General features: G+C 48.3%; 9 protein-coding genes across 9 annotated transcripts; 2 read left to right on the top strand and 7 right to left on the bottom strand.

Annotated features, from left to right (window-relative positions):
• Positions 1–879: 879 nt before the first annotated feature.
• EDB91DRAFT_159039 (uncharacterized protein) lies at positions 880–1,771 on the top strand. The gene is made up of 2 exons (XM_041326269.1): positions 880–1,155; positions 1,215–1,771. Exons 1-2 carry the CDS (start codon positions 1,099–1,101, stop codon positions 1,668–1,670), a joined length of 513 nt encoding a protein of 170 aa, XP_041170178.1. The 5' UTR covers positions 880–1,098; the 3' UTR covers positions 1,671–1,771.
• Positions 1,772–2,192: 421 nt separating this feature from the next.
• On the bottom strand, positions 2,193–3,492 carry EDB91DRAFT_1172030 (uncharacterized protein). The gene is made up of 3 exons (XM_041320242.1): positions 3,067–3,492; positions 2,853–3,008; positions 2,193–2,795 (listed from the first exon to the last, which is right to left on the bottom strand). The coding sequence occupies exons 1-3, from the start codon at positions 3,155–3,157 to the stop codon at positions 2,452–2,454; spliced, it is 591 nt and encodes a 196-aa protein (XP_041170179.1). The 5' UTR covers positions 3,158–3,492; the 3' UTR covers positions 2,193–2,451.
• Positions 3,493–5,368: 1,876 nt separating this feature from the next.
• On the top strand, positions 5,369–7,975 carry EDB91DRAFT_1270654 (glycoside hydrolase family 5 protein; the record flags this gene model as incomplete). Its single annotated transcript, XM_041324568.1, has 13 exons — positions 5,369–5,447; positions 5,515–5,593; positions 5,648–5,775; positions 5,833–6,084; positions 6,139–6,301; positions 6,357–6,473; positions 6,525–6,757; positions 6,807–7,026; positions 7,077–7,183; positions 7,242–7,322; positions 7,373–7,413; positions 7,462–7,562; positions 7,620–7,975. The coding sequence occupies 13 exons, from the start codon at positions 5,369–5,371 to the stop codon at positions 7,684–7,686; spliced, it is 1,668 nt and encodes a 555-aa protein (XP_041170180.1). The 3' UTR covers positions 7,687–7,975.
• Positions 7,976–8,076: 101 nt separating this feature from the next.
• EDB91DRAFT_1172037 (uncharacterized protein) lies at positions 8,077–8,947 on the bottom strand. The gene is made up of 2 exons (XM_041320243.1): positions 8,418–8,947; positions 8,077–8,350 (listed from the first exon to the last, which is right to left on the bottom strand). Exons 1-2 carry the CDS (start codon positions 8,810–8,812, stop codon positions 8,221–8,223), a joined length of 525 nt encoding a protein of 174 aa, XP_041170181.1. The 5' UTR covers positions 8,813–8,947; the 3' UTR covers positions 8,077–8,220.
• Positions 8,948–9,223: 276 nt separating this feature from the next.
• EDB91DRAFT_1255514 (uncharacterized protein) lies at positions 9,224–10,404 on the bottom strand (the record flags this gene model as incomplete). The annotated part of the gene is made up of 2 exons (XM_041323992.1): positions 9,224–10,070; positions 10,133–10,404. 2 exons carry the CDS (start codon positions 10,402–10,404, stop codon positions 9,224–9,226), a joined length of 1,119 nt encoding a protein of 372 aa, XP_041170182.1.
• Positions 10,405–12,686: 2,282 nt separating this feature from the next.
• On the bottom strand, positions 12,687–13,345 carry EDB91DRAFT_1172043 (uncharacterized protein). The gene has a single exon (XM_041320244.1). The coding sequence runs from the start codon at positions 13,004–13,006 to the stop codon at positions 12,737–12,739; it is 270 nt and encodes an 89-aa protein (XP_041170183.1). The 5' UTR covers positions 13,007–13,345; the 3' UTR covers positions 12,687–12,736.
• EDB91DRAFT_1351111 (uncharacterized protein) lies at positions 12,687–13,451 on the bottom strand. Its single transcript, XM_041326113.1, has 2 exons — positions 13,395–13,451; positions 12,687–13,356 (listed from the first exon to the last, which is right to left on the bottom strand). Exons 1-2 carry the CDS (start codon positions 13,435–13,437, stop codon positions 13,010–13,012), a joined length of 390 nt encoding a protein of 129 aa, XP_041170184.1. The 5' UTR covers positions 13,438–13,451; the 3' UTR covers positions 12,687–13,009.
• Positions 13,452–18,924: 5,473 nt separating this feature from the next.
• Positions 18,925–21,603, bottom strand: EDB91DRAFT_1255516 (uncharacterized protein; the record flags this gene model as incomplete). The annotated part of the gene is made up of 6 exons (XM_041323993.1): positions 18,925–20,809; positions 20,847–21,028; positions 21,077–21,242; positions 21,290–21,409; positions 21,460–21,507; positions 21,557–21,603. 6 exons carry the CDS (start codon positions 21,601–21,603, stop codon positions 18,925–18,927), a joined length of 2,448 nt encoding a protein of 815 aa, XP_041170185.1.
• Positions 21,604–22,213: 610 nt separating this feature from the next.
• EDB91DRAFT_1172056 (uncharacterized protein) lies at positions 22,214–24,864 on the bottom strand. The gene is made up of 8 exons (XM_041320245.1): positions 24,729–24,864; positions 24,497–24,659; positions 24,304–24,440; positions 24,163–24,245; positions 23,734–24,106; positions 23,556–23,688; positions 22,827–23,502; positions 22,214–22,766 (listed from the first exon to the last, which is right to left on the bottom strand). The coding sequence occupies exons 2-8, from the start codon at positions 24,613–24,615 to the stop codon at positions 22,509–22,511; spliced, it is 1,779 nt and encodes a 592-aa protein (XP_041170186.1). The 5' UTR covers positions 24,616–24,659; positions 24,729–24,864; the 3' UTR covers positions 22,214–22,508.
• Positions 24,865–25,421: the final 557 nt, after the last annotated feature.

Consider the following 25,421-nt stretch of genomic DNA (forward strand, 5'->3'; position numbering starts at 1 on the left):
AAGCCTAGTAGCAAGCGCTGATTACAAATATTATGAAGGTTAACTGATCTCACGTAAACGTAAGTGGAATATTCATCTTGCACCTCTTCGCATCATAATATTTTCTCCTTTGCAAGGGTCACTCAGAACCCAAACGTTGAAGCTTGAAGCTTTGAAGGCTAAGCCCGATTTCCGCAGGCAAGCCCTACATGTCCTACCTCATCCTGCATGAAGTTCCCCTCCCGGCGTGATCAATGCATACTATCGTTATGATCTGACCGGGAATGTCTCCCATTTGCGGATGACATCGTCTATCCAAAAGGCAGAAAGACGAGCTAGTAAAGTGTGCTTGGGCTACGCTACCACAGTACTCTGTGGATGGGACTACTCTTGCACCATCGGCTACGATGCAAAGAATGACCATGACAGTATATTTTTGGATTCCTGGCGCCTTTTTTAACGACTGAAGTCGAGATTATTCTGCTCGAGGCTGCGATGTATATGTGTGGCGAGAAATGTTCCGTGTCTTGGAGTACTGACTGACTTTGCATGCGGTAGTCATTTTGTCGTTCACTGAACTTCCCAGCAACCTCGATGCACGCCACATATCTCGATCCCATTGGATACCTCGTCTGGCACTTTCGCATGCAAGGACTTGACTGACGCATACCAGTCATCATCGATCATCAACGCAAGTGCCTGTCTAGTCTATTTGGGTAAGAAGATAGGTCTCGCATCAAGTTCCCTTTTATCAGCGCTGCTTTCTTCAGTCTGCTGGCTTCATTGACATCGCCCTGGGCCTCAGACCTCAGACCGCTGGTCACAAATGTTGTTGTACATTGACTCTTCGCACCTCATAACTCGTTATGTTTGAAGTTCCTCTAGATGAGAGCTATGAATTATGATTATGTCACTTCCGGGTGGGTCGGTCTAGAGGGCAACGCCGCAACGAGCCTCGTTCCAGGCGGCCCAGGCTTACTTATAGTCATTCATCATGGCAACGGCTAGAATGTCGACCAGGGGTAAATGACGCAGCTGCCCCCCATTGTCAAAAGCATGTCTATCACGCGATCATCTGGTATTTAATGCAGGGCCTCCTGTGTCGAGTTTGCCAATTCGATGGCTACGTCAACTATCACTTTCGAGCTCGCACCTGAAGTAGTCGCACGGCGCATGGTATGCTTATTGCATACTTGTATATTGACCTCATCCTCACGATGTACAATCCTCATTAGGATGCGCGCCAGCTGCATGGCGTTGACTCCCTTGATACGCTCCCTGCCGAAGTGTGTTATCCTCCCCCTTCGGAGAAACTCAGACCGCTTTTGTTCTGGTTTGGTTATCCCATCGACTGTGCAAAGCTCGAAGCCTTCGTGCAAGAACAGAGGCATCTCTACCCTGATCTTTCTCAGGATTACACTGGGAGCGAGGGGATTGACCATGCCTGGAATCGCATCTTCATAATCGGTGTCATACGCAAGATCTTCGGGGAGTCAACTCGACTGATACCTGTGTATGGCCGCAGGAAGGGCAAACCCATCATAGTCATGTCTTTCTACTGCAATTTTGACGCCCCGGAAAGAGTGGTACATGAGAACGAGAAAGCGTTCGCCCTCAAGTTCACCAGTTTGGAAGGGGAGCCGAGGTGGTATCTTGACTGGCGTCGCAACCCTTGTCCCTCAGATCTCTAACGTTAAGGTGGATGTTACCCTCGCCGACAGTTGAGCTTATTTTTGCTTACGTTTCTATACAGAAATCATGTTCATGTATCAATTTTGCTGCGAATGACTGTAATAACGACCCACCTATGACTAGTAGCATGTATGATAGGAGTTGACTTGACCGCAATGAAAGGGCCTCACTGGCACAGTCGGAGGCTGTAGGCAAAGCCCTTCAGTTGTGCCTCGATCCGACATCGTATATGTACGGCCCGAGGAACGCACTCACAATCGGTTGAGGAACCGCTAAAAGGTTGATGTTACAGAGGGACAAGTGGACAGGATTCTCGAAGCGACGACGATAGTTGCGCGCGCGAGCCGCGACGTATAAACCATCCAAGACAATAAAGAAACTCATCCTCATTGTTCTCCTGGTTGCTCTTGCTGCGGTGCCGGTAGAGATTTACAGGTGGAAGATTGACGTAGGGGCTGATGAGGCATGTCCCACGAGCACGTACTAAGTCATTGATATCCCTTTTTGTTGCGCAATATCGTGGACAGCGGAATTAAATTACTGACATCGCCATGTACGAACTGATCACCAGCTACTATTTGCTCGTCATGATTCCAACATTGTCAGAGATCTTACTAGTACGACCAGACAGTACAAGACCCACTACAAAGGGTAGCGGGAACTGCATAATAACTAAATGAATGTACACATATACGATGTCCAGTGACCGGTCGATTGCCGAAAATCTGTCCATGAAATGCAAGAGAGCACTAATATATAAATATTACGAGGTTCTAAAAATCAGTAGAAAGTGATAACACCGCCAACCAATGCAGCTCCCACAGCCACACTAATGGCTGTGACCTGGTTCCTGATACCGGCCCATCCCGGGCGCACCACGCCATTCGTGGAGGGCCCGAATGTCTGCGCGAACTGTGATAGAGGATTGGGTATGCCACTGACGGTCACTGTTGGGGCTGAAGCGGGACTCGGGTTGCTCCCTGTGGCATTGGCGTCCACGACTGAGAAGCGGGATGAAACAGAGTATGTGATGCCGGCGGTGGAGTTGAGGCAAATCAAGAAGTAGTCGTCGCCTGCCGGTACGTCCTGGAGGACAACATTAAGGCTATTCATAGTGATAGGCACTGGAAGAGATTAGCCTATCTATCGAAGCTTTCCTACAACGGACTGGGAAGACTCACGTTCTTTCGCCACAAAATATATTCCAACCCGACTGAGTCTTGTTATCTCTATATCGAAGGTCTCAATGCCATTCAACAAGCCCATCGTCCATGAAACCGGATAAGGAGAGCCATTCTTCCACAATGTAGATGAGCCTGGCTGATTTATTACAAAGTCTGAGGAACAGCCCGGTCTTCTATCAGAACCACCCCGGCACTGAGAACAGGTACTTACAGGCATCAACGGGGATCAGCGACGAGAACAAAATCACTAAAATGAACGCAAGGTACTGCCAAGAGCGAAAACAATCCGGGAGAAGCATCATTCGACGCGGACAAACTGGGTGAATGTTCTACTACGAGTGCGGTAAGAGTGCGGAGGTTCGGAACACAGAAGCACAGCTGAATGGGAGTGGAGTTAGCGGACGCCACAGGTACAACTTGTTAGATATTATATTATTAATTACTTGACAAGTGCTTATCTGATCGGTTCATGACGCAAAAGAATGAGAGTTTCTGGAGAGTCTTGTACATTGGAGACTTAGACTTCGAACAGTGAGGACCGATTCGAATAAGTGTATACCTTGGGGAAAGGTTCAAGTAGCGAGTTTCTACGATATACGGTTTTTATATGTCGGCAAAAGTTTAAATACATTTTACAACCAAAATAGCAATTCTGTCGCAGCTATTCAAGTACGAGCCTCAACTTCAGTCTTCCATCATGATATCTACCCGGCATGCCCTCACCTGAATATCGTCGAGCTCAAGATATGCTTATGCTATGTGGACATATAAAATGATCACTCTACCTGAGCTGGCTCAGACAAGGAAGGGGAATACCCACAAAGAACCTACGTCTGCCAGCGAAATATTAGTGGATGTCCCTCGTCATTTGCGTAGACTACTGCGGTACGTGCTCAGTGGCTCAAATTGTCTCGATCGCTAGCTGATAATTCTTGGGTAATTATTACAGATATCCTCCATAATCCGTCACTCTTGTATATAAGAGGCTGCTTAGACGGCCCAGCAATGGGAGCCGCGTCGCCTTAATTGTGTATCACGCCATCTCCAGCGAGTTGAGCCATTGATCCGATGCGTGGCACTCGGAGTCGAGTCGCGGGCCGATGACCGTGCGATGCGTCAAGATCGAAGAAGCGTTGGTTCCTGCGCGCAGGTCGGAATGTTTTCCAATGTACCTTGATGTGTTGCATAACTTTGTGTGCCCACAGTCCACGGCGGCAGCTCCGCTTTGCTACTCAGCCGCCTGCCTAAAGTTTCAGCGCCATCCGTCGCATCCTGCACCACCTGCCTTCCCCCGCCCTATTGTGGCTGCACCTGTTTTTTGTCTTTCCGCTTGTTGGTGTCCTCCTGCGCAAATATCGAACACGTCTCTCATATTCTGAATTTCCCATGCTATCTCATGCTCTTTCACGACTCGCATAGTTGAGTATGCACATACGTTTGGAATCGAGACCAGATGGACACCAGGGCTTTGATCTGCATGCGTTAAAGAGCCAAGAGGCGATGTAGGATGTCCAAGTGTGTGCACTTTCAATTGTGCTATTATAAAGGAACGCTTTGAGAAGTTGGATGCATTTTACTGAAGAGCCAGAAATACCGTGGTCATGGCCCATGGGAGAAATATAAGGGAAAACTTTTATGCAAGGAACCCACGACGCACCAGAGAAATTGATGGGATTAGATAGCCAACAATAATGCATCACGAAGCCTCATTCTCCGGGACGAAACGTTCCGCGTCAATCACGAGTGTCTGGACTCAGCCGAGAGGTCCATTGTGTGTAGGACTCGAAATGTTGAAATCGGCGGTGTCATTGATCAGGCTGGGTTTGAATGGTGCAGCGCGAGCGCTATACCTGCCAGCGGCTAATTGGTTAGAACGTTCGAATGTAGATGCCGTATTTATGCAACCCTTTCTTACCTTTACAAAGTCTGTGACACAGAATTCACCTCATCTTGTAGCGCGCAAGAATTCGGGGTAGTCAATTGACATCTCAGCTCTGCAATAAACACATACTGGAAGTTTGTGCGATAGTCCGACTGGCAACGTTGATCAACCTGTGTATTACTATCAGTCAAGTTTTGCTCTTCAAGTTGCTCCACTGATTGTAGCTTCATAGTAAGTTACGGCATTGTATATCGATTGATGTAAGTACTATCTAAGTATTTAGTGTAAAGTGGTGAGTCGGGTCCACATGACTGTACGTACTTGATACTTATCATATATGACGATAGGCTAGAAGCAACTGCGCACCACCTAGAAGGGCGAAGATGCCTGAGTCTCTTGTGCATGTCGCAACACCATGCGTCCTCGCGCTCACTGTTTTTCCTAGCACAGGGAACATGTATTCTGTATAGCCGTTGCACACTGCTGCAGAACGTTCGTCATCGCCTTCCTTCCGCCAAAGAATTAATCAAAAGGCGACACCTGCTGAAAGAATCTGATTAACGCCCGAGTGGAAGCGAATAGGGTCTTTTTTCATTTGGCGCCTGTGAAGCGCATGTCGTGCGGTGCCTCCATGCACAACCCACCTGCCAAAGGGCTTTATAACCTTGAATGGACGCCCGAGTGCTTCCTGCCTCCGTTCTTCCCGAGTAGTGCTTGCCATGCGCCTTTTACTGTACTTTTGGTTTTTAACCTCGTTCTGCTCATGTCTGGCTGCAGCTCCCTCCAGGACGATCGCCAAGAGAGATAACAGTTCGTTCGTGAACTCTGGTAAAGACGGATTCTCTGTTAACGGGAGGTAAGAGTATCTACTTTTATCAGTATGTGGAGTGCAAACACTTTGCACCAATAGCTCACTTAGATTCATCGGGACCAACTTGTACTGGCTGCCGACGTTGAACTCGAATGATGATATCTGGAATGTCCTGAAGAACGTCTCCGATACCGGGATTAAGGTCGTCAGAATTTGGGCATTTAACGGTTCGTTCACTGCCTGTCTACTGAGTTTCGTGATTATATTAATGACGTGATTGACAGACGTGGAAACCATTCCGGAGAGTGGAACGTGGTTTCAGTTGGTACAAAATGGCACTACCACAATCAACGACGGACCGACTGGACTTCAGAAACTCGATACAATCGTTCAAATGGCAGAACAGCTAGGACTATATGTCATCATGTCATTGACGAATAACTGGAACCCAATGCCTAATACAACCACTGACAGTTCCTCGACTCAGGTGCTTGCATATGTCACTCCGCCGCGCAACTCTCTTTCCAATGACTATGGTAAGCCAACATTTGGTGTTCAATCAAGCCACAGTCAAATTACCATTCTTACAGGTGGTATGGATCTCTATGTCCGCCAGTTCGCACTCAAGAATCACGATGATTTTTTCACGAGCGACAAAATCTTGGCGGCCTTCCAGAATTACACCAAACAAATAGTGTTACGCTATTTCAACAGCCCTGCTGTGTTTAGCTGGGAGCTTGCGAATGACGCTAGGTGATTCACCCTCAGGTATTTCCCGATGTGGAACATTTAACACGCCATGTAACAGATGCAACTCGACCATGCCCACTAGTGCAACATGCACTACACAAACCATCACGACGTGGCATGCTATAATGGCTGCCTTTATTACGTCCCTCGATCCCAATCACATGGTCTCCGCAGGGTAGGTCTTATACGGTATCGCTTTACGGGTGTGATTCTCAATTCGCTCTAGAACGTCTGGATTCCAGTGCACAGATTGTCCGAAGCTCTACCCTATTACGCCAACGGCTTCGCCTACACCCTCTCCCGCACCTGGCAAGAAGCGTAGCAGAGTCACTCCTTTAACAAAAGAGCAGATCGTAAAGCAGCGTGCTGAGTCGCGACGCCGCAATCGGGCAGCCGCTAAGCGCGCAGGAACCCTGAAGGAGGATGGGGTCATGATAAGGGGTCGCTGGGTATCTACAGGTGCCTTGGTCCATGCCATCGAACTGTAAAGTTCCTGATCATTTTTCAGCAACACGAGAAGTCTCCAGCTCGATTGACCCCACAACGGATGGTTCATCGGGTGTCGACAGCCAGGACATCCTTAATATCCCCAACATAGGCTTCGGTTCCTTCCAGGTATTTCCAGACCAGGAATCGTACGGTCCCAATGACCCAAATGTTGACCCTGTCCAAAACAAAATCAACTTGAGTCTTGCGTGGATCAACCAATCGGCTCAGTCTGCTGCCGCGTGAGTTGAAACTGATGTCTCGGGCGATGACTGACTTCCATTCCTTTCAGCGTTGGGAAGCCTGTTGTCCTCAATGGATTCGGTCTAGTCACCCAAGACAATTTGAACAACTACGTGCCGTTCAACGCGACTTATGCCCCTTACGCATCCAATACAGGTAGTGTCGTCGCAGTTCAACTGTCAAGAGCAATGTACTCATGTTCTTATTCATGCAGCGGTCATGGCCGCTACTAACGCGACGACAACTTTCGCCAATAGCACGCAGCAAGAGAATGGCTACAGCTCGTTTTTGACCAGTACGCAAATCCAGAGTGACAATGTCTAACTAAACTAATTTCTATTGCAGTGGGCAACAGCGCTGGGTTGGCAGGCATAATGCAGTACCAGGTAAAGACTTCCCTTCCTTGTGATGCATTTGACTGACACTCGATGTAGTGGGGCTCCGCCGGCATTACCCAGTCAAGCGCTACCATCCAGTTAGACACAACCGACTCCCCGACAGAGACGGGGGACTCGCCTAATGATGGTTACTCTATGTACGCACTCTATTATGGCATCAATAGACACCCCGACTCACTGATCCCTGTACTTAGTGCCAACAACCCAGCCATTCAACAAATCTTGAAGCAGAGCGCGCAGGCGATGGCCGGAGATTCGTGACGACTTTAACAAGGTGTTTTGTTTACGCGAAGGACTTGTTTCTTTCTTTTCCTTCTGTCTTGATTCCTTGGCTCCAGAGACGTCGTTGTTTTTTTATATCGTGGTTCTTCAGAGTCATACGTGGCCCCATCTGACGACAGCAGCGCGGGGTCACCGGTCATCTGTTTTCCGCATTTGATACGTTCATCCTTGGGATTGGGTCAGAGTGTACACGTTCTTCAGATGGGTTGATATGATTAGATTTTGTTAGCTAAGTGTTGCAATACAGCTGTCAGCAGGTGAAACGAGAGTCATGACCGTAGCGAAAGATGATCAGTATGTGAGTGTTGTCGAGCCTTTGGCTATGCGAACGGCGAGATTATCTGGGCATCGAGCTTGTTGATGCACAACCATCAGTTTGCGTTCCACGACTTCACTATAAGTATAGCTCAAACTTGTGAGCGGGTGGCTCATGTGGTGGTACACCACGACTTGATAATATTACTATGGTTATGACCGCGCGTGGCAAACAAAACAAATTGTCGCGCCGTACGACTACATATTGTAACCGCCATCGCGTAACCAATCCACTCCGCCCTGCCACCATCCACCATTCAAGCACCACCGTTGGACAACCCGGTGAGACGCAGCAGCAATCCGCTTATCATTTCCGTTCCCTCCGTAGGTAGGACTCCAATGGTATACTCGAGTGAGAAGTTCTCCTAATTCGTGGTTGAGAACGGCCCAAGTAGGAGGATAAGTACTGCGGATACTTGTTATAGTGCGGATGATGGAGCTGAGGGGCTTCTAGTAGTACTAAGATAAGTTGAAACACCGAGAAGGGGATCGGGATGCGATGGTCGCTGCTGGGAGAACTCAGAAGGAGCAAAGGCGGCGAAAGAGAAAGGGTATGACGATGGGGGTTGACGCGGGGGTGTGATGTGTTCCGGTGGTCGGATAGGTATGTAGGGCGACCTTTCATGTCGCGCCTTGCGTAGCAGATCCGACTTGGACGGGTGGGAGAATGGAAATAGATTAGAGAACGCTTTTTCGAGGCGATCATCGGGTACAAGATAGGAGAAACTCTGGCACACAGAACGCGAAACCAAAAGATGCTCACCGTAACTCGTGAGCATGCGGGGAACATGCCTATACTGTATTATTATTTAAGGTGCCAATTCCAACTAGTTCCACTCCCTTGTAACGCCTGCAGGGCGGTTTATACCACTGCCGCTGATGAACGATGGTCGGATTGATATCATAAGTCTACTAAGAACTTCCGCTGCGGATTGGAAAAGCTTACAACGAATTGGCAAACATTTGAATTATGATGCATTGATGAATCAGGCCATCGAACTTATCACTAAGCAAATGTTGCTGGATGTCCGTGAGTTTTGCGATTCGACATATGTATACTGGTCCACACCGTTGTTTGTGAGTGAATGGTCACGCTTTCTAAACAACCTTTCGTCAGGCTTGATTGGAAAAGGGTGTACAGAAAACATTGAGTGAAGTCTAAGAATACATTGGGCGTATATACAGAATCCATCGAAATTAATTACATCACCACAACTCGGCCAGCTGCTATGGTGTCTTTGAACATCTGCAAGCTTGAAGAATCATCCTCAGTTGTCGTGGTGCTGAGTAGTCCATGAGGAATACAGCCCTGATCGGCATCAAGGAGGACATAACTATGACCGTCGTTGTTAACGACGATCTCTCTCAAGCTAGTGAGCTCGGCAGCCCATCGTTGCCATATGGTCGACCACCGCCTGGCGTCAGTCGATGAGCCTGGTATATGGCATGCGCATGATTGCAGCTCAAGTCTCTGCAAAGTATCCTTGTGACGAAGGACAAATTCCTCAACGCCATCAGCGAAGGGCATCTGATCGAAAACGATATTTTCGAGTACGAGCGATTCGAGGGATGGATAGTAGAATGATGAAAGTCGAGTTGTGAGGCTGTGATAGGGGCCCTGGGGGCTGCTTAGCACAAGCGATTTCAATGTGGGGTTGGAGGGAGGTAAGAGTGCTCCAAGCGATCCGTTGACGTTCTTGGAACCTGACCAGGCGCTGACTTCAGCGTTGGACACGACGGATATTGATAGATGGGACAGGGGCGAGGACGTGAGGGACGAAATGAAGTCGTGACATGTGGCAGGCAAAATCACGTTGTTGACAAACAATGTGGTCATACGAGATGTCTTCATGCCATGGTGAATGGCGTGAAGGAGGGTGAGCTGTCGATTTGTGAACCAGAATGGCGTCTCACGAACCTCCCTCCCTGACTGGGAGAGAAACGACGGCCAAAAGTTGAGCACGACACGGTCAATCCTCGGAAGCGCGGTTATTGCGCAAAATGCCTCGGTCAGTGCTTCTTCAAGCTCGCTGACCTCAAGCACATCGCTAGAATCTACATGCGCATGGCCCAATTAGACTCCATAAAATGTGAGCGAAGAGGAACCAACTTGCCTACGTTGTCGGGCGGAAGTTGGAAACATTCGTCGTCACGAGAATCATAGACGACTTCTCGAACATGGGTGGCAAGGCTTGCGGTACCGATGATCTGGTGGCAGTTTTGCGCACTCTGGATACTATTTTTGATGTGAAGCGTGCTGAACACGCGGGGAGTGACCAGCTCTTTATAGGACCAGTTCAAGCTACGTAAATGGAGAAGATCCTCTGTCGTGGCAACATTCTGAACAACGGCGCTGATAACTTCAATGGGCAGATTTCGCATGATGTGAGCGGGGAGGGGGTTCAATGGGCCGTGGGTCTGAGACGGTCAATACAGAAAAGGTTCCATCCTTATACTTATTCCAGGTGAAAGCCTAGAATATTAGTAACGGCAGCGGCACGGAAACGAATATCCTTAGCAGAAGTTCCTATTTCGTTTTTCAGGGAAAATGTCCCAAACAGATGAATGTGCCAACCCTGAGGCAGCCGAGGTTCATGGGTTCCTAAGTGGAATACTATACCGAACGTCAATGTCCCAAAATATCGTAGTATGGAGATGAGAACACCTACTTTCAGACACAAAAGCGATCATAATTATCTGTTGAGCCTGTCGGAAATAACTTGCTAGCATGATACGATGTACGGGTTCAAGGCTGTTGAAGGTTATCTTACGTCAAACTGATCTGTGAGTCCATTTTCGACGCAACCAGCGCTTCACGTCGAGCCTATCATTATCATTCTATAAATGACATTCTCTAATTTATAAATAGAACTGATCTGGTCATCCGCAGCAGAGAAGACTTCAGCTGCGCATCCAGAAGAGTGATCCCAATAACGACAACACGTTCGAAATTGCACTGCGCAATGAAAATCGTCATGATTGGATGATACAGAAAAACAATATTCCCGCTAGTTCCCACCTTAGCTTTTCAACTGAATCCTGCAAATTCACTCCAATGGGGACCGGTTACGAGGGATGAAAGATAGAGGATAGCCCTAAGCTTATCGACCAAGTTCCAAAGTTTCTGGGGGACACGATGGTGTTGACCGAAGCCGAAATGAAGGGAAAACTGTCACTCATAGTATAACTTATAGTACGACAATACTTCTAGACCGTCATCTCGTTATGCATAGCTAAGTTACCTCGATCAGTCAAGATCCGTGGCGCCACCCACTGAGTATCAAGTCATTTGGATGAATGGGAGGTGAGTTGTCTGTACCAAGAGGACTCGAGGAGACAAGTAGACACCAAGCGAAGAAGACTTCAAGCTTGCAGTGTCACACTTTTATGCAGTACAATTTACACTAGGTACCTTTTGGGTTATGAGTACGTATCGACCTGTACATCTCGCGGTATGATAGCTATATCCACAGTGAGACAGTCACCCGCAGGTGCGAATACAAGCCGCCTGTTGAAGCAAAAAATCATCGTACATCAATCGTATATTTAATTGCGCTCGACCTCATCGTCTTCTTCCTGCTTCCTTTTCTTCAGGACTTTGTGGTATTTACGAAAAACGGATGCTAAAGCAAACAATTTAATCACAGAAGCACCGCCGGTCACTGCATTCGATGAGCATGATGGGAAGTATCAGTCACTGGGCCTGGGCCCCGGGGCCTGTACCTCCAAGTGAACGGGTGGAAGTGGCCATGACGATGACTTCAGTCAAAGCTCCAGACAACCAAAGTACATTAATATCATTGGACTGTCATCAAAAATACATCAGTACTGCCAGGTTATTGTTGAAAATTCTGGTAGAACAATGAAAACTGTGTCATCTTACACGAAAAGTGCTTTCACCTGAAAATTCCGGGCCCCGCAAATCCGGTCACTTGCTAACTACTTAAATGTTATGATCGATTCGAGTGAGCTTCTTGATTTTTTCGAACACTCACAGTTGAGTTACTACCGTGACTGGGTCCAGACTCCAAAAGAATTGCACGGCAATGCATCTTCATGAGATCTGCAGAAGCCCCACACTCTGATGCGGAAAATTCATTTCAACGCCCTCGACGCTCAGCGAGAACCGGCCATTTTTTCCGCAGAGAAAGAATAGTGTGGGCATAATCGTCGTGTTTCGATGTCCACGGAGAACTAGTCAGAAGTTCTGTCCACTATCATGTTCTTCGGTCAGCGTGGTAGAATGATGGCCAAGTTGGTTTGCTCCCCAATCTGGACGTCCTTCAACCGCGCGAACTTAGTATCGGTATCAACAGGTAAAAAAATAATCTGCGACCTTCGAGGCTGTAGCCAGTGTCACTGGAGGAGTCTGTGACAAGTCACAAGTGGCGGAACGCGTGTGAACTCGTCTTCGTGACTTCAAAATGTGCATATGACTCATGAGCATGCTAGCGTCGTACTTAACACTGGGGGGGAGAACCAAGCTTGCAGTCGTATCAGCTACACACCAATATTCTTGGAGCTCTGACATGCCCGACGCTGTGCCAGAACCGTACCAACTGATGAGCGTGTTGACTTGTGTTGACGCGTCAACGTCACATGTTTTGATTTCGCTAAATGTTACCAAGCATTGACTTGTTGCCTAGCTAATGGCGGGTTGATGAGAGGAAATGTTTATTGCATCCATCATTTAACAAACAAGAGCACAGGAACCTCAACCGAAGAGTCTTTTGATTCTGCCTCGCGCTGTCAGTCCTTCAAGGTCGAGTGAGCCAGTTCCTGATCTCTTCCCAGAGCGCCATGCCTCCACAAGAGCCTTCGCTTCAACAGTAGATACATTTGGGTCCCTTGTTCCAGCTGTTATGTGCAAACCATTCCGAACTTCCTCCGACAGTTTTGTCACGAACTCATTCCCTTCCTGGCCTACAGAAGAGTGGGTGTCCGGTGAACCGTCAAGCTCGAAGTCGTTCACAGTAATGGCCATAACTCATTTGTTCCAAACCAAATGACCGAGAGTGAAGGTGAACGACGGAGGAAATGCCATCCTGTGGAGCTGAGAGCACCGCTCCCAAAGTTCAGTAGCACCAGGGAGGGAGTTCTTGTGCACTACCGTGATATGGGGGCGCACAGTGGTACGATGTTCGGCAACGAGAGCATTCCAGAACGATGTCTCTTCCATTTGTTTTCCGATAACACCAATGAGATCGACTTCAGGGAGAAGTCCGAAATAGCGGGGTGTAGGTTGTTCATCTTTCTTTTTCTTCTTCTCTTCTCGAGGCTTCTTTGTCTTAAGCACGTAGCTACGGGCCTTGCACACGACCTCGTCGATCTCTTCTGCACGTGGCTACCGAAGTCCGAGGATGGTGACGCACCTGCACGGTCTACAGCTTGCTCAAGGTCATCTTCGAGGTCCATTTCTATGCTCACGTCTACCTCTTTGTCAGCAAGCTCCTCTGAATTACGGAGAAACTGCTATATGACATCTTCATGTGCCTTGGTCAGGGTATCAGCACGAAGAGTCTGGTGCTTATCACCACGCGAAAAATCACCGCATATACGATGGATTGTCGCTTGAGGTTGATCGAACGACCAATTCAACGCGAGGAGACGAACTGGGGGGTCCATTTTGGCAACGGCTTCGCGCAATGAATCACGATGTTGCCTAAGGTGGTTATTCCTGAAGCAAGTTAGTGCGAGGACGATCACGAAATTGAATGTAATCAATACTTGTCTGCTATAACAACATCGTGGTGATTCAAGAGGCTGTCAACGTTCTTGATGAACATGGGAGCGGATTTTTTCGCTTGTACATCATCACTCTGGGCCTTACATCGGTCCCAGCGCATGTTTGGACGTGACGATCAGCTTTGAAGGAGAAATAGGGGCGATGAATATTATGAATCCATTGGATTTGAGGGACAGCATATATGTTGGTCCTGAATGTAAAGAGAGAGATGACCACTGTGATATGAATCCCAACAAGGCGGCGGCGGCAGCAGTTCGGCATGAAGACGACTTACATCGGTCCACAGGACCTCTCCGATGTTAAAAACTTACCATAACCTCGAGCTACGATTTGGTACTTTGGCTCTCCCTCAGAGCGATCTCCACTACAAAGTTCACGGGTGAAAAATCCTCTCGCAAGCGTTTGAAACGGCGATGGAACGTCATAGTACTTGAACTCGTTCATCTTCCAGCTTCGGATGGAGATGGAGGGATCGGACGGTGCTTTATACACCATCGAGCGCACTAGCTTAGGCGATTTTTTTTGAGAGCCGGTGCAGATCATGGATGAGCTGAGAATCCTCCGGGTGGAAGTGAGTTGACATATTGGATATGTGCCTGCAAAATCCAGAGGATGATAGTACAGGGACTAGGGAATCGCATGCGGCGTAGGTAGGAAAGGAGATGCGGTGCTGGATGATTCAGAATGTTGAATAGGAGTCATCTATGTGATGATCGCGCTTTCAACTTGAATCAAAGTTGAGTCAGATTTTGAGTCAGTCCGGTACGAAGGTGACCCTAAAAGAAGCCAATAGCTTTAGATCCTAACACAAACAAACAATCTTGTGCTCCTCGTCGCTCGAGCTCGAACAAGACCAAATAATGATTGCCATTGTCTGCACTGTGCAGATTTGCTGAGGAATCCCACGGCATGCTCTTACTTCAAGGTGGTACGCCGTGTTGGTATGTACGATGCAGTAGCATGCGGATGCAGGGTTCACGACCGAAATGTTATGTAAGCTCCTTGATGTTATTTTCGTTTGTCTGGAGCTCAGCTACTTATCTGCGGCATCATACTGTTAGTCGTCAATAACAGCCGGCTCCTCAGCATGTTGAGGAGCTTTTTTTGGCGACACCGGTGTTCGTACGCCTCCCTAAATCCTGCGAGACCCATTAGATGCCTTGAGATGATATGATGATATGATGATATGAGAAGAAAATGTGGCCGACGGTGACGGGGTGACGAGCTGCGCGCTGTCGCCTGTGCTGTGTTGCGAGCTCCACGGACGTACAGGCCTTGTCCTTGTGTGAGATTGTACATGTTCCGATCCTACGCAGGCCCGCAGGGTCAACATTCATATGCCTTCTGGCGAGCTACACCGGGATCAACCCCAACGGACGAAACTTGGCACATATGACACGCATTGGGATGAGCGCTTTTCGGCGTTCTGAACCTTCCTGGATAGTCTGCCCGAGTGTGAATCACTACAGCAGACACACAGAAGCCGTAACCGCAGTGGTGGATGCAGAAGTATGTGAGGGTCAACCAAGAATGGGGGTTAACAGACACCCAAGAATCGCGACAAATTTCGGTATGAGACAACGCAGAAGAACGCGTACGATAACTCTAATAGTATTTGCAACCACTGAACGAATTGAAGACGAGCGGATCATTTTGGTACGAGATAGTGGGTAAATGATGTACCGCAGAGATAATCACGGCGGTAATACCTACGTCACGTGCTACAGCAATTGCAAGGGCATTTCGACGGCTTAGCCCAAAGTCTGGTTCGATTAAAGTCAGGCTCACCGAGAGGATTAAATTCAGGTTCGCCAGGAGGATTGAAGTCAGGCTCTAGGCGGGTGAGATCAGATGGTGGCGACTCGTTACGATGTAGCAGTGGTACTGGTGAGCCTGGTGGGCTAGCATCGATGTCCTAGGTCAATATAACAAAGTTTGACTTTGATACAAGTATAAGTGAATGATATACGCACCTGTTCCATTGTATCTTCTGATCGATCGCGTTTGCGGGGGACATCTTCATCGTCAAATTCACTCGGTCGTTTCAAGTCATTCGGACAAGCTGAAGTGCTTGGTATCGGAGCAGCAGATGCGCGCAATGCATCAGAAAACTTTGACAGACGAATGCTCTCCTTCTCGTTGTCATCCGCTTCTCGAAGATGACGATACCACGTCGATCGCGATTGGATTGAGGTCCTTTTGCCGTTACAATACTTGCGACACACACCAAAAGTCGGACATCGAAGGCTAAAAGTATGTATTATGATGGGTGCAGCAACCGTACGACGAAAACTACATACACTGGTGAGAGTATACAGTGTTACGACGTATGCGAGTGGTAGCCGTACGAACAGGGCGCTGCTTGCAATTTTCGTTTGCTAAACGTGAAGTCGATATGCGAAACGAGGATGCAGTCTTCATAAAAACAGCTTACCTTTGCAAAATCCGAGAAAAAATACAAGATTGACAAGACGTTTAAATTTTGTAGCGTGATTTTTGTATTTGCGAAACGCGTTGATTATCGTAGAAAGGATGATGAACATAATTATACAAAGTATCTTGATTCTTTGCGTCTATTTACGTCTATTTCTGTAGGTTTCCAAATGTCAAGTGCTCACTTGGACGTTGAACCATTCCCCTCACGCCAAACGGAGTCATAACGTATTTGCCTATCACCATGAACGGTGTTGCACCGGGTGCTACGGTATGCTAAGCTCTGATACTTAAGCTTGTCATCAAGACACGCGTTGCATTTTGAACGTCCGTCATAGGACATCTTTTTTTTTTGCCAACCCGCACTTCCCCCGCCAAAGTACTAAGAGCGACGCGTTCTATGATTCCACTCCCACATACGACGGACCAATGATGGACCACATCACTATGCAATAAGCCTCTGTCCCTTTGACGTGTCCTTTCATCTCCGCTATTCAAGTGCGTAGTGATTCAGATCATCGGGCCTAACGTCGCAGTCTGGCCGATCTCAGATCATCGAACGTCTGGATCTCTATTGTACGTTGGTCATACAGCAGATCAGTGTGGCCGCCGATGGAGATTTCTGAGCCCCCACCCCCCTTTGCATACAATATGTTTGTCCTGCTCCATTTCAACGTGAAAGATGGAGATCTCTAAGGGTTGGCTCCACAGATGTTCTTGAATCATTGGCTGTTATGAATCTATCAGAGCTCTAATCGCGACACATCAACTCTGCGCCATAGTGCTTGTCGAACGTTAGTAATAGAAGTCCACAATTGCATCCATCGACTTAAATACGCCGCACCCTGATGGTAGCGCCGAAATTGACTTGTATCTTTCATTGCCATATCCCGAAGCTCTGGACTGCGGAACAGAATTATTGCTTGCGTTCCCTACTTCCATATCTTCCGCTGAGCGGTAGGTCTGCGTGAGTAGGTTCGCTGAGCAGCTGTATCTTGGGCGTAATACTAAATCCCCACGCCCCCACTGCTTCTTTGATCCATATCGGCACCATGGAAGCTTTGACTCATCTCTCATCTCAACAAGGCTTTGTCTTCTCATGTCTAAGCTAAACCTGCCTCGTGGTGCTCATAAATGAATCCACCTGAATACGAATTGATTCTTTGACTCTCCACTCATGCTATTTGAGCTCTGTCAACCCGGGGAGGTGCTCGAATAGTGTATCGGCGGACGATATTACGCTACTGAGATTGACCTCATACGCAGATGCGGAGTGTGCCTCTCACTCTCTTCAACGGTGAGTGTCACAACCTCCTATCACTAAACAAGCAAACCTTCCCTCGCCGAGACATCAGGCTTGATCCTTAATTCTCACGAGATCGTCGTGATTCTGCCGCGAGGCTTCATTCAACCATATAACAGGAATGGCTGGATTGCGGAAGGCGAGAACGGACAATCTAGATCCAAATGTTTATCTAACTGTCGTACACGTTAGATAGCGCGACAGCACTTCGTTCTTTCATTTTTTATCATTGGCGCCGAGTCAGGGTACCCGATGATGCTCAGTGGGGACTCGGGAGTCGGACGCTTGAAACGCCACCGCCAAGTTGCAATCAGATAGACAGTGATAACAAGGTCCTTCCCGTGATAAGCGCATTTTTAGCAGAACAGAATTTGACGTTCGATCTTCAAATGCGTATTTGGCCAGCCGAAAATATTACTCCAAGTCATGCTGGCAGCTGCGAGTCGGCTATTATAGCAGACATGAATGTCCCGATCTTGCGCGTCACCATCAGTTGCCTCGAGGCTCCTGCACTTATCGTTCTTGATGTTATTGTTCAGTTGCGAAAGGAACAGTAGGGGGATTGATCCCTGCTTCTCGTCTAGAAACAGCATCTCGAGTCCTGCTATGAGGTGTCTGTAATGATGATCGACAACGAGATCTCACGCACATGGTCTAAATGTTGACATGTCGATTATTGATAGTGTTGTTAATTGCCACTGTTGAGATCGTTGTCTATTCCTGACCTGTCTTCGTCTGATGATCTGAAGTGGAGCACCTCTGAAGAGACTGGAAAATGCCATTGTCACCTCTACTAGACAAAACGTGCCAGGTGATCGGGTGAACCTGTTTCCAACAGAACATGCCGTTGATGTGGTGAAGTGCGCAGTCTGAGTTGTATGCCAGTCGCACGACTAGTGGATAAGCTCATCGGGTCATCTGAGAGAGTCAGATCGACCGATGACCATTCTACAAGAGCGATTTGGAAATTTGGCACAGAAATCGATGTTGCGGAAACGATCAAGTGGAGTCTTGATATACGCTAGTCGGGACAATGATACGTAGGTTCGGGCCCGTGATAATTATAAGTTTGTCATCCATCGAGGGACTACAATTTACACTAAGTAAGAGCACTAGCACGGATGTATGAAAAACATAATGTAAGTTGAAGTCCAAGAGACGAGTCTCAGCGTTGATGAAAGAACCGCTATGACATTGAATAGTACCTAAGAGACGAGTCTAGAGACAAGATAACATGAGCGAGAGACGGCGTGCAAAGTGAACGAGAACTATACCTCAGCGTTGATGAAAGAACCGCTGAGGTACAAACAGTGCGATACAGCGAGGTTATAAGCTATACTACAGAGTCCGTGATGGACGAATGAGAGAAAGGAATACAAAGAAACATAATGTCGACGTTGAACATCCAACAAAACATACGCTATGTCTTGATCAAATTGGTTAATGTAGTATAATATTTTCGGATAATAGACGTGATTTCGGGACACTTGTTTCGCCTCTTCAGCTTATCCATCACTAGACCGACATTCCTGTGAATGTCCTTAAGGTCAGTTGCTGGAATATCCTTCTGTCCCGTGCAACGGACAACAGCCGGGAAAGCACTGATGCATTCGGCTTCATCATAGAGCTTCAAGTCCAATGCGGTCTGCCAAGCTGACTTGGCAAGGGACAGGAAGTCTTCGTCCGCAACTGCCTCAAACGCTGCCGGAGCCGTGTCCGAACTCGAAGCATAAATTCGCCCGAATATTGCAGCGAGATGGAAGGGCGCGGGCGAGTGCTCATCGAGATGATTTAGAATGGATATGCAGTATCCGATATGTTGATCAGCGACTAGACATTTGCACCATTCGATGTTGGAAGCAAGAACCATGATGAGCCGTAGGTAAGTGTCGTCTCGCCAATAGTTGAAGTTGACCTCGGGTTCATCTCCTCCGCGACGTCCAGCAGCACGAGTTGTGTCTGGACTGATGGCCGTCAGAAGAGCAGGGGACAATTCCGTAAGGAGTAAATCGCGTATCTTCTTGTCCTCTATGGCATCAATGTTGGCGAGTTTCATTCGAGACTCCGAAACAGCTCGTAAAGCCGCATAACGAAGACGATGAGGGTTGTATGATTTCATGGAAGATATGAGTGCTTGTAGGTAAGCGGATGCTCGATCATGGGTCCCAAGTCCCTTCATAGCGCTCAGCGCTAATAAAGCATCTCCTATCGCGGTGTGATCCTGAGGGCGAGACACGAGGTAGTCGACCAGCCAATCGAAATCAGCTGCTGTACGGCGGTCGCCGCTCCACGTGAAGCAGCCACGCCAAATGATTGAGTCGTGGTCTGGATGGATGAATCCGTCCCCAGCAGTAGCAATCATCATGCGCAATGCGGTGCGTACATCTGCCTGACATCTCTGCCTATCCTGGGCAGATGATGTTGACAGTTGGCAGGCAAGGGTCTTGCACCGGTCAAAGCTTTGTGGAAGGATGATGCTGCGCCACTGGTGCCAAATTCTCAACTGCGGGGAAGCAGTTCGAGTATTGGAATCATCTCCAATCGGAGGAACAGTCAGACACAAATAGTTTAAAGCTCGCCCACATGCGATTGCTCTATCTTCCGCTGAGGGCCGCAGATTGCCATCAGCATCGAAACAGCGCACAAATGTGTCTTGAAGTCGCTGACAGTAAGACAGGATGTCTGAGTTCGGTGACCATGTAATGGTGGGTATGAGTGAGGCTGCAGTTGCGATGTTATCTGGATCTGTGGATGTCGCAAGTACCCACTGTACGGCAGATTCCGTTCCAGTGTCACTGGAAGTCTTGGGATTAAGCAGTCGCTGTATTAGCCTAGAGATAGACACTGTGATGCCGCGGAGGAAAGAGCGAAAGCTCGTGCCAAGTGTGTGAAAGTCTCTGTCGTTGTTTTTGATAAATATGCTTCCTGCCCACATGAATGCACCAGCCATGCGAAGGATTAACGTAGCTGGCGTTTGGAAGGGACATAATGGAGATAAAAGGGATGCAAAGAGGGTGCACGAGTGGAACAGGAAGCCGAACACCGTAGTCGCAATGATGATAGAAGTGATGGTCCGTTGTTGCGTCCACACGTAGGAGGACAGAGAAATGCCGAACAGCAATAATGAGATTTCCAAAAGTACGGGGAACGTTTGCAGCACGGCATCAAAATGCCACGTCTCGAGGCCGTCGAGCTTTCGCTGTCTACTCTTGCCCCGCTCCTCGAGGGATCCACCCCCAAATCGCTTCAGCTTATAAAAGCGGAGCCACTGCTTGCCCAAAACGGCGCCGAAGGCAGCAAGGAGGCTGAAGGAAAGGCTGGCATAAGCTAGAGTCCTGGAACCATATTTGCCCGCTGGAATATGCAGGTGGGACGGGAAGCGGATAGTTATCTGTGATAGGGGCTCCCTGGCTGTTCATTACCATGAGCGTGATGATTTGCGTCAATAAGGCATCTGTAGTAGTAGCGTCGCTGGGCCCCATGGTGGTGATGAATGCCGTATTCACTGCGGAAAATAGGCCAGACTAGAGACTAGTCATTATGCTGTGGTTGACGCGCGAGTATGGACTCACGAAAATCAAGACAATATCCATATCACCATCATAGTGCTCCAAAAACTCGTTGTCGTGTTGTGCCGCAACCTTTTGGTATACGGTCCAGAACCGCGATCTCTCATCGTTTGCTTCCTTTTCCACGATGTTGGAATTCTGAAGAGTGTTGAGGATTTGCTGCAGCAATCTAAGAAAGTTTTCAGCGCGCGCACAGGGGACCACTGGTTTACTCACTGCTCAGATGATTTAATGTCAGGGGAATGAGAGGGGTTAGTCGATTTACTATCGAGCGTGAACTGGGCACTGGGTGGGGTAAGCTGTGCAGCAGGTAACCGAGGTGATGGGCTTCGAGCTCTAAGTTCAATATCAGGTGTGCTGCAGGTACGTAGAACTCTCCAACTTACGGTTGACACGTGGCATCTGCTGGAGGACGACGTATGACATGTGGTTGTCTGTGTCCTGGTCAGCTATAGCAACATCGTGGGGACAGGCAAAACCTACGGAAAATAAGGAGCGTTGCGAACGTTCCTGTCAGGAACAGTGTCCATCGAGTGACGGAAATTGCTGCATTCCTATCGGCGTTTGGTCTTTTCAAGTCGCCAAAGAGTTGCATCCCACACTTCGAAATACAGCAGCCTTGTTGTAGACAACGAGGCTGCTGTAGACGCGCAACAGTCCACCAGGGTCCACTACGGCGCCTGAAATGCGACAATGACGCTCCGGTGAACATGGTCATTAGTATTCTCATTAATCTGAGCCTGCTCAGCGAGTTTTCTCACCACCGACCACCGACCACGGCATACCCGAGCGATGATTACGGAAACAGCACGGTACACGCATGGTGTGTACCCTGACGCCTTGAATTCGAACATTAATATGGCGCCAATGAACGCAGGATATCACAAGCTAATTGGCGCAGTAAGATCGTCGAAGTCGTAAGGTAGCCTTATTGGATTGGCGAGATTCACTGGAAAGAGCAGTTAAGCGAATGAGATCCTGTTCTTCCGGAGGAAGACGGGCGCCCAAACGACTTTGATAGTTGGGTGCCGCTTTCCGGTTGGCACATCATTCATAGCATCCTATCACTGAAAGCGTGGTCACGTATCCACGCAGTATGGAGGCGGATCTACACGACTGTGTTTCGTGAACTCATCTTCCCATCGCTTGAAACCGGTTGGTGAGACGATGAGCAGGTCGTCCACCGCGTGGGTTTTCAACCGTTGCAGAAAAACCAGAGCACACTCTGTGACGTCAACAATGACTCGGCTCGTTGCAGGACCAGTTGCGACTAGACCACGATGTTAACGGTAGGTAGGCACGGTGGCATTCCTTCCAAAGCAATGTATTATGTACTACTGAAATTTTTGACCCTATAGAAAGCCATTCAGTGAGCGGAAAATAGAGCTACATATCGAAAAATTACATCCCGTCTTTGAAACCTTTCCCATTTTTCTCATACCAAATGCCGTATTGCGTCTTCACAACCAAGGGATTCCAACCACGCTGCGGTATGGTACTTCACTCTTCGATATGGCCACTGCTCGATCTCTGTCACCCCATCTTCTAGATGAATCACACTCCAAACATTCTCGTCGATGCGCACAACTCGCACGTTGGAGAAGCCTTGCTCGACCACGTTGATGACGGAGCGTATCGGAAAGTTTATCATACCAACAAACGTGAGAAGGGGCGGAACTCCGGGACGCAATTGCTATAATGAACACATTAATGCTGTTGGCTCTTCTTGTCAATGACAGACATCCCAACTCACATTCATAAAAAGAAGAAGGTCTTCCGCAGGCGGTACCGTGATCTCCATGCTGAGCGCACGAACAGTTCGCGGAATAAGCCACCCTGCTAGCGAGGGAGAAAGATCTCTGGGATAGGTGATAGAAAGACTGCGGAGGTTCGATAGAGAAGGTAGTACACCCCAAGCAGACGCGTCAAAACCAATGCGACGATGATCTGTGCTAGGCACGGTGAGCTGGAAGGAGTAAAGATGTTTGCGGTCTCTCAAGAATTCCGAGATGGCAGGCACGAGGTCCCGGTCCGTAATATGTCGATGGAGACTGACAATCTTGAGAGCAAAGTGCCTCAGGAACGGAAGCGAGGACCTATACAAGCGGAACGTCGCTGATGGAGTGCACTCCAGAATACCTGACAACGTCAGTGACTCTAACTGGTGGCCGGTGGACAAGATCTCTGAGAAGACCTGACTGTCTGCGGAAAAACAGCCTTCGAACTCGATGGTCGTCAAGTGGCGGACGGAGATTACATCTGCTGGGAATTGCCAGTTTGCGTTCTTGAGGACCAGCGAGCGCAGGTTGTCATGGCTTTGGGCTATAAAGTCATGGGTGGATTTACTATCCCCTCCGTCGGCGGTTATGGAGAAATGTGTGATGTGCTTGAATGGTGGGATGTCAATGTCGCCTGAACGATTAACGAGACTATGTAGAAGTCAGGCCGTTTTGGGGAAACAAGGAAATGTGAAATGACGCACTTAATGGACAGGCTGTACAGACGATGATTCGAGGCACACATCGTTTCGAGCATACGGCTGATCAATTCTTTGTTGCCTGAACAATGCGCGCTGCGAAGGTTGCAGAGCTTAGGTAAAGAGTTGATTAACATTCCTAGGAGGGATTGAGACAGAGTAGCGCTGAAGAATGACCACAAACCAGTCTGGAATGCCAAAGTGTGTGATGCATCGGAAACAACGGCATACACACATAAGCTTCTGACCTGCGAGGCAAAGACAGGATCTACAAGAATGCGGGTAAGAATATCCGCACTTCGCTGGTAGTGCCAGGCGTCGAGCTCCCGCGCGTCTTGGTCGTCATGGACGTTCCTGTATCTGTTCTCAACTCTAGAGAGATCCGGCGACGCTGTGAAGTGTAGATCGATCTCGCGGAAAATAAGTTGACTTGCGATGCGAGATAGCGCATGTGGAACCAACAAAAGAGACTTGAGATCACGCTTGGGAAGACAGAGAGCAATTTCTCTCCAGACTTCAGCGGAAAACCGAGGGGGACCATCAGGTTCTCGAATAAGCTTGAGAGTGTTTGCTAAATGGCCATCGCACGTATTGTAGAGTTGTGCAAACTTACCATTTCTTGTCGTAAATGTTCAGATTGTATTATAGCTTTAACGTCTTGATTTCCCGGATCTGAACATAGCACGGACAGTAAATCTGAAAGATATTGATGTCAGTACCTCGTACGAGACCCAACGGCATACATGAATTTAACCTTGTTGTGCGGAAGTTCGGTACCCAGCTGCTAAACGGGTTTTGGCACGTAACAAAAGAGCTCTTGCTACATCTGCTGGCGGAACGCCCGAGACCTGGAGAAATGATTGAACAGCATTCTCCATGACAATTCGGGACCTTTGTGATGCATAAATATCTAAATTTTATAAGTAGAGCAATTGGAAGTCACATACCCTTCAGAGGGCAAATGCTGCAAGGCGTGGAGCAGAACATCGGCCTTTTGAGTGTCGGACAGGCACCCCGTCACATCGCGGATGCTGGCATCAAGAATGCGAGGATTAAAAACATTCATCCTGGGTCCGGGGAGATGAGGAGATTCCCTGCAACTAATCGCGTCTGCAGGTGAAAATAGGTGGGTTTGAGTGCGGCCCAAAGAACCTTATGTGGTAAACATATTATACACACATTATAGCGATTCTAGAACTATGATCGCACGATAGTCTTAGGGAAGAGACCCGACTCGGCCGACTGGTAGTCTCGACCAGACGTTTTGGGAAGCCGCAGGAACACTTTCCCAGCTGTACATGGATGTCCCAGAACCGATCCGATCCAGACTTGAAATTCTTGGAACTGCACCCCCAAAGGGACTCATCTTTAGTGGGCCTATCACAGTTGCGCGTTGGTCGCCAGTTCGTGCCAAAAATTTGAAGGTAAGAAGGTGTGGCTGTGCTGAATTTCCAGTAACATAACCAGAAGCGACTCAGTCATTCATGTCAAGCGGCGGACTCGTACCTTGTCAGGGCTCCATGCTTCAAGTTATTTACACGCTCATTGCTGGGCGTTAATCACTCACTACGCAACGTTGAAAGAAACGTCGATTGCTACCGAACGGATGCACCAAACTCTTAGGCTCCGATCGGATGTGCAACTGGTACCAATGTTAATGAGCACCAATGAGCATGTAAGTTAGTGGATTCTATGTAAGAAGGACGCGCGCTTTGAAATTGATTTTTTAGGCTGAATATTTGAATCCTTATATTTAGTAATGGTGGACAGACCTCCACGCGCCCGCGAAGGAAATGTTATCTACCTCCTCCAGCCTATTCGCATAAGAATCCACTTATGGCGGGAAGCATTCGTGTTCCTACATGCAATCGT

This window comes from Suillus paluster, assembly GCF_016628075.1.
Source record: "Suillus paluster strain FC165 chromosome Unknown EDB91scaffold_143, whole genome shotgun sequence".
Taxonomy (NCBI): domain Eukaryota; kingdom Fungi; phylum Basidiomycota; class Agaricomycetes; order Boletales; family Suillaceae; genus Suillus; species Suillus paluster.

Excerpts from the sequence above, each read along its gene's own strand:
- EDB91DRAFT_159039 (XM_041326269.1), top strand. The coding sequence starts at position 1,099 with ATGGCTACGTCAACTATCACTTTCGAGCTCGCACCTGAAGTAGTCGCA. Across the intron at positions 1,156-1,214 it reads AAGTAGTCGCACGGCGCATG|GATGCGCGCCAGCTGCATGG; the intron begins GTATGCTTATTG and ends AATCCTCATTAG.
- EDB91DRAFT_1172030 (XM_041320242.1), bottom strand. The coding sequence starts at position 3,157 with ATGATGCTTCTCCCGGATTGTTTTCGCTCTTGGCAGTACCTTGCGTTC. Across the intron at positions 3,009-3,066 it reads GCTGATCCCCGTTGATGCCT|ACTTTGTAATAAATCAGCCA; the intron begins GTAAGTACCTGT and ends GCTGTTCCTCAG. Across the intron at positions 2,796-2,852 it reads ATATTTTGTGGCGAAAGAAC|TGCCTATCACTATGAATAGC; the intron begins GTGAGTCTTCCC and ends AATCTCTTCCAG.
- EDB91DRAFT_1172037 (XM_041320243.1), bottom strand. The coding sequence starts at position 8,812 with ATGTTCCCCGCATGCTCACGAGTTACGGTGAGCATCTTTTGGTTTCGC. Across the intron at positions 8,351-8,417 it reads TATCCGCAGTACTTATCCTC|CTACGGAGGGAACGGAAATG; the intron begins CTACTTGGGCCG and ends TTGGAGTCCTAC.
- EDB91DRAFT_1172043 (XM_041320244.1), bottom strand. The coding sequence starts at position 13,006 with ATGGCCATTACTGTGAACGACTTCGAGCTTGACGGTTCACCGGACACC.
- EDB91DRAFT_1351111 (XM_041326113.1), bottom strand. The coding sequence starts at position 13,437 with ATGGACCTCGAAGATGACCTTGAGCAAGCTGTAGACCGTGCAG. Across the intron at positions 13,357-13,394 it reads GCAAGCTGTAGACCGTGCAG|AAGAGATCGACGAGGTCGTG; the intron begins GTGCGTCACCAT and ends AGCCACGTGCAG.
- EDB91DRAFT_1172056 (XM_041320245.1), bottom strand. The coding sequence starts at position 24,615 with ATGAATGTTTTTAATCCTCGCATTCTTGATGCCAGCATCCGCGATGTG. Across the intron at positions 24,441-24,496 it reads CAGCATTTGCCCTCTGAAGG|GTCCCGAATTGTCATGGAGA; the intron begins GTATGTGACTTC and ends TGCATCACAAAG. Across the intron at positions 23,689-23,733 it reads CACTTTGGCATTCCAGACTG|GAATGTTAATCAACTCTTTA; the intron begins GTTTGTGGTCAT and ends AATCCCTCCTAG.